The sequence below is a fragment of the Amborella trichopoda genome, chromosome 1, assembly GCF_054954075.1.
Source record: "Amborella trichopoda isolate Santa Cruz 75 chromosome 1, AtrichopodaSantaCruz75HAP2 v2.0, whole genome shotgun sequence".
Taxonomy (NCBI): Eukaryota; Viridiplantae; Streptophyta; class Magnoliopsida; order Amborellales; family Amborellaceae; genus Amborella; species Amborella trichopoda.
The window spans coordinates 3,823,725-3,830,484 of NC_142336.1; the positions used below are offsets into that span (position 1 = coordinate 3,823,725).

The 6,760-nt window shown below is 37.8% G+C and overlaps 1 protein-coding gene across 1 annotated transcript; it reads left to right on the top strand.

The window, feature by feature from the left end:
* Positions 1-5,423: 5,423 nt before the first annotated feature.
* Positions 5,424-6,221, top strand: LOC18427119 (putative RING-H2 finger protein ATL69). Its single transcript, XM_020662863.2, has one exon. It carries the CDS (start codon positions 5,563-5,565, stop codon positions 6,079-6,081), a length of 519 nt encoding a protein of 172 aa, XP_020518522.1. The 5' UTR covers positions 5,424-5,562; the 3' UTR covers positions 6,082-6,221.
* The last annotated feature ends 539 nt before the right edge of the window (positions 6,222-6,760 follow it).

Below are 6,760 nucleotides of genomic sequence, written 5' to 3' on the forward strand. Positions count from 1 at the left end.
TTTCAATTTGAGAAAAATGGTTTCAAAGTTTCATCCTACCTAGACGCTTTATTCATTGCAAGTGCATTACATAATAATAAGCATGTTCTCTTAAGTTAAAAAAACAATATAGATAAAATGACATGCTATTAAATATGTATACGAGCTTTGTCGAGCACAATGGGATGTGGAGGGGGAAAGTACAATGAGATGGGGAAGAGGGAAAACTATGCGAGGATGTGTGAAGGGAGAGATCTCTTACGCCCCTCATGAATTTGTCTTTTCCATTCTCATTTCTCTTCTATTTGTGTCTTTCTATAACTTCTTACTAAAATTAAAAAAGAACAACAAAAGAACTTCTATTTATCTGTATCCAAATATCTTATGGACTTATGAAGAAAGGATGTGGATGGAAAACATTTATAGGAAGGGAAACAAAAAACTAAGAGATACAACTCCTGTTAGGAGATGAGCGTGACTTCGAGTGGAAGGTTATAAAAGGATAAGGGGTAGGCCCCAAGAAAAGATGGTTATAAAAGGATAAGGGGTAGGTCTCAAGAGAAGATGGTTAGAAGTAAGAAAAAAAGATATATAGACCGATAGCCTTATTGACGGTTTGTAGATTATAAAAAGATGAAGGGTAGGTCCAAGAGGAGATGGTTGGTAGTAGGAAGGAAAGATACAGGGACTTGTATCTTTATTGAGAGTATGGTTGTTAAGTTGAGTGGAATGGTGGATTGTGATTTGTGTAGTTGAATCTAATTAGTTAAAAAAAAGATGATGATGTTTATATTAGAAAAAATTTATTTAGATTTAATTAGTTGGATCATCTAAAACCATGACAAACAGATGCTTTCGAGTATGTTTGTTAGGTATCTCTCTCTCTCTGAAGTCTCCATCTGATGGTATTTGGTAACCAATTCAATCCTACATCTAAAAACTTGTTGCGCAACCAAGTTTCCTTTATAAACTGGACTTTATCGTACCTATTTCCTAAATATATCGTATGGCTTATTTTCTAAAATTTATGAGTATCTTAGGACATGCTTAATTTTGTGTTGGTATCCTAGGGCATCTTAAATTTTGTGGTTCTGTATCATCTTTCCTTATTGGATGACCTTGTCTCTACAATTGAGACATGAGATGGAAATAAATAAAGAAAAAAGTTAAACTCTCTTTCTTTCCTATGAAAATGAGTTTTTTTTTTTTGCAAATATAAATATACTATAAATTGTTTGTCCTGAGCCCATTCTATTTATGAAGCATCTGCCCTACATTCTTTTAAAGGGTGGGGTTTTTTTATATTTTTACGACATGTATTCACCCTTTAATTGCGGCTTAATAATGTTGTATGTATCAAGTTTCCTTAATAATAGGTATAAGTAGGTGAGAAAAGAAAATTATCATACATTTTTATCCCTAAGATATTCGAAAGGTTTTTTATCTTACCTGTATCCTAAATATATCACGTGGTTTCTTTTTTAAAATTTATGAAAATCCTAGGACGTTTATTTTTTGTGGGTTATTGTGATCTCTCTTTCCTTGGCTAAACTCTCTCTATTGTCTTGATGATCATGGGGCATCCTAAATTTTGTGGTTATCTTGATAATTTTTCCTTTTTGGATAACCTTATCTCTACAATTGAGACATGAGAGAGAAATAAGTCAAGTAAAAGGATAAACTGTATTTGTTTCTTTCCTAAGAAAATGAGATTTTTTTTGTTTAACAAATATAAATATACGATAAATTGTTGCCCTAAACCCATTTTATTTCTAGGGAATTTGCCCTACATTTTCTACGAGGGTGGGTTCTTTTTTAATTCTTGCGACGTGTCTGCCCGACTTAATAATGTAGTATAGATGATACGGATTTTTTTTTTTTTTTTTTTGGCATTTTACCCTTCCCTAAATGCGACAGGGTAAGCGATTGAATATAGAGTGTCAATCGGGACGGGTCGATCGTCCAAGCCTACAGTTGGGATGTCCCTTGGGTTAGAGACGTTACCTAGCGGGTCGGGTTCGGGTACATCTCAGACCTTGTTGGGTTAGAGACACCCCAACACGCGAACACACACACTCACAATTACCCTAGTTTATGTATTATAAAATATGTAATGTTATATTTTATGTTCTTTTATGTAGACGCGGCCCCAACATGAGGTGTTTATCACTCGCTCACTGCTGCATCATGAGGTTGTGGGAAATGGGTTGAAGTCGTGGTGGTAGCACTCCACACCCTAATCATTATGACATCCATACCCACTACACCTTAAAATGACTAACTTTTAAACTATTTGAAAAAGTAGGTAGGGATATGTGTGAATTGCCAAAAAAATAAAATAAAAAGACTAACTCTTAAACTATTTGGAAAAAAAAAGAAGGGATATGTGTGAATTACCCCCTAAAAAAAAAAAAAAAAAAAAAAAAAGCCCTAAGGTCTCCTTAAGGTGGTGTACATACAAACTTTTTTACTTTCGTTGGAATGTCACAAGTAGTCGCCTTTTAGCTACCTCCAATTTCTTATTGCCCTATTGTGCCTTGTGAGATTGGGAAGACATTAAATTTATCTTTTAATAAATTTATAGAAAAAATATAAAAATGGTGTGGCAAGCTGGGCCGGGCCATCACCTGTCTTAGGCCAGCCCGGTCCAAGCTGGTAGATTTCAGCCCTGGGCCATGCACTTAGGCATGATCTAGTGGCTACTAAGCCAGGCTGGACCCGACACCATGGACTCATTGGAGTAAGTTCATTGGCTGATATATTGATGCGTTGGTAGTTTATCACGATCGCTTCCAACATGTCTGGGATTGAGTTGTTAGCAGCAATGATACATCTAAAGTTTGGATCCTATTATACAACTACCCAGAAAATAACTGGTGGATCTCTTTGTGGTAGTTTACATAAGGTTGCAACCTTATAGTATTTAAGGAAGGTGCATATTAAAAATTATTAGAAGACAATTTTGACATTGAATATCCAGAAAGAGAATTATGAAATTGGACTATTGGATAACCTTTCTATTGATGATCTTGATTTCAAGATGTATGGATATGAAGAAAAAATGAATTTCAAGTCTTAAATATGACGCATCTTGTAATAAGTTATTTAGATCATCTATTTAAAAAAACAAATTAGTATTTATAGATGTTTTCGAATTGTACTATTTTAAAAATGTTAAATTTCATAACTAGAGATAAAATTAGATTTGAAGCTGTTGTATATCCATATAAACTCGAAAAAAGTTTATATAAGGTTGAGTCATATAACATTCAAATTAAGCCGAATCTAAAAAATTCACTAGAAGAAGTCGTTTCGATGTCGAAAACCCTCTAATCGATCATCTCAATCTCGATATGTATAGACGTGAAAATAATGGATTTCAAGTTTGAGAAATAATGCATTTTGTAATGTATTATCTAGGCCATCAGTTTTGAATATTTTCAAGTGTTTACATATATGCCCCATTTATACTATTTTTGAAAGGGAAAATATCCTATTATTCCGTATTTTTAACTTTTATATCTCATTAGATTCAAAAATTAAAAATATTACTTGTAAGCAAAATGACTCATCTTTTCTATCTTTCAACCCTTTAAACTCTTTTGACCATGTATTATTGACTTCAACAATTTATGAAATAATTTTATCTCTCCCAAAACTCTCTTTTTAAAATCAAAAACTCCCAACTCTCTCTCACATCATCTATTCTCTCTCTCAAAACTCTCTCCCTAAAACTCAAACTCATCTCTCTCTCTCAATTTTTTCCTTTAAAAATATCTGAATTTGATTCTTTAGGGCTACCTTATGCAAACCATACCCCCAATAAATTTTATTGGTGTGGCCCTATACAAACCTCACTCCTCCAATAAAGACTCATCTGAAGCCGTACGCAATCTTTAGAAATGTGAGCTGGAGACTTGGTCCTTGATTTCTGGAATAAAAACCATGTGGCTGCACCTTGATCCAATGTCATCATCCCCACTCCAATGAGAGTGAGAGTGAGAGTGAGTGAAGAGAGAGAAAGAGAGCAACCATCTTTTTTCTGGAGAGAGAAGAGGGGAAAGAGAGCAACCATCTTTTTTCTAGAGAGAGGAGAGAGAGCAACCATCTTTTTTTAGAGAGAGGAGAGAGAGCCATTTTTTTCTAGAGAGAGAGCAACGAGGAGAGGAGAGAGCAACCATTTTTCTAGAGAGAGAAAGAGAGAAGATAGGAGAGAGGAAACATCTTTTTTGGGAGAGAGAGAGCAACCATCTTTTTTCTAGAGAGAGAAAGAAAAGAGAGGAGTGAGCACCGTCTTTTTTTAGAGAGAGAAAGAAGAGAGAGGAGAGAGAGAGAGCAACCATATTTTTCTCCTCTCATTTAATTCTCTCACTTAATTGCTTCCGTGAAACTCGCCACGGCTCCTGGCCCCATGGCTCAAAAATCACCCCATTCGATAGAGTTTGAAAACCAAACCCCTCGAGTACTATTTTTTTAAAATTTCCCCACCCATAATATCACCTGCACCATTGCTCCCTCTCAACCATTATCCACTCTCTCTCTCTCTCTACCTCTCCACAAAAAGCATTACCCTCTCTCTCTCTCTCTCAAAAATGGTATTGGAACTGCTGTCTGACTTGAACTGAAACCATTACCCATTTTCTTTTCTCTCTCTCTCTCTCATAATATCACCTGCAACATTCCTCCTTTCAACGTTTCACAAAAACCAGTAATACCCATTTTCTTCTCTCTCTCGATTCACAAAAACCAGTAATACTTACCCATTTTCGTCACTCTTTCTATTCACAAAAACCAGTAATACCCCTTTTCTTATCTCTTTCTCTCTCTATTCACAAAAACCAGTAATACCCATTTTCTTCTCTCTCTCTCTAAATGGTCTTGGAACTGCTGTCTAACCTAAACAGAAATCATTACCCATTTTCCTCTCTCTCTCTCATGCGGAACCTACCATTTTCTGATCTCTCAATCTAAATGAATTTTGTCAATACGTCTCTCTCTCTCTACATCTCTCTCTCAACTGAGACGACCACTTCTTCGCCTCTCTCTCTTACCTCTCTCTCTCTCTGTCAATGGTCTGGAACTCTTCTCTTCCCATAATTCTCAGGATCCTCTCCCTTAACTCGCCAGCTACTTTCTCTCTCTAGAATGGTCTGGAACTCCTCTCACTCTAGAATGATGTTTCTCACTCTAGAGCGATATTCCTTGTGATTCCTTTCCTTTAACTAGCCAACTACTTTCTCTCTCTAAAAAAATGGCCTGGCCTTGAACTCCTCTCTCTCTAGAATGATGTTTCTCACTGTAGAACGGTATTCCTCACTCTAGAACGGTATTCCTCGTGACTTCTCTCCCTTAACCGGCGAATCAACTAGTTTCTCTCTCTAGAAAGAATGGTGTGGAACTCTTCTCACTCTAGAATGATGTTTCTCACTCTTGAATGATATCTCTCATGACTTCTTGCTAACTAGTTTCTCTCTCTAAAAAACAATGGTCTGGAACTCCTCTCACTCTATAATTATGTTTCTCACTCTTGAACGATATTCCTCATGGCTTCTGCCCAACTAGTTTCTCTCTCCAAAAAAAACAATGGTCTGGAACTCCTCTCTCCCTATTACTGAAACCACCACAAAGGTGGGCCTGGGCTATGGAATCGCCATAGCCGTGGGCCTCCTCGTCCTGGTCTCCACCATTATGCTCGCCTCCTACGCCTGCGTCAAAGTCAAGGGCCGGTCGAGCCGGAATACTGCTGATTCCTCCTTTCAGGCCACTGTTCCAGATTTTCTAACGCCGGAAAACCACTTTATTATGACCGGGCTAGATGAGCAAAGCATAAGCGGTTTTCCGCGAGTGGTTTTCCGGCGAGCGCAGGATATTCCGAGGCCAGTAAACGATGGATGTCCGATTTGTTTGGGCGAGTTCAGGAAAGGAGAAGTTATCAGGTGGGTGCCGGACTGCCTGCACTGCTTCCACGTGTCCTGCATCGACGGCTGGCTGAGGCTCAATGGATCGTGCCCCGTCTGTAGAAATTCGCCGATTCCTTCGCCGATTCCCACGCCGATTCCCACGCCACTCTCTGAACTTGTTCCTTTAGCTGTGCATCGTTAGGTTTAAATGGGGAAATTTTAGCCATTTTTTGGCCGGTAAATTCGCCGGACAATGATGGTTGGTCTGGATAAGACCGCCCGGAAATGCCTATTGACACCGAATATTTGACCGGAAATAAATGATTTTTTGCCAGGAGACACCCAAAAAAGTCCGATTAAATTGCTGTGGAGGCCGGCAATGTTGCTGCAAATGGGTATTATTACCGCAGAACTCGCCTGCAAAGTCTCATTAAGTCGTGAAAGTTGCTGAATTGGGATTATTTTTGCGAAAACTCACTGGAAAAGTCTAGCTAAGTAGAAAAAGTTGCCGAATTGGCATTATTTTCCAGGAAATTCACCGGAAAATGATTATGGAGTTGGAAAAGTCCCCGCAAGATGGACAGAAAAGTTGGATAAGGCCTGGAAAGTAGCTCGGAAATTGTTGAAAGAGGGCCCGCAGCTCTTTGAAATTTCTTCACAAAAATCGCGAAGAAATTCTCGAAAAGTGACAAACATTTAGAAAATTCTCCAGAGAAGTCCAGGAACAAGTCGGATAACGCGCCTGAAAACTCCAGTGATATGCTGAAAAGTAGCTCCTTAAGCAATGGTTTCTTGTACTGAGCAGAAGGTCTAACATCGAACATGAATTAGGGTTCGAAAAGTATGTAATAATATTATTATTTATCATGATCGAAGGTGGC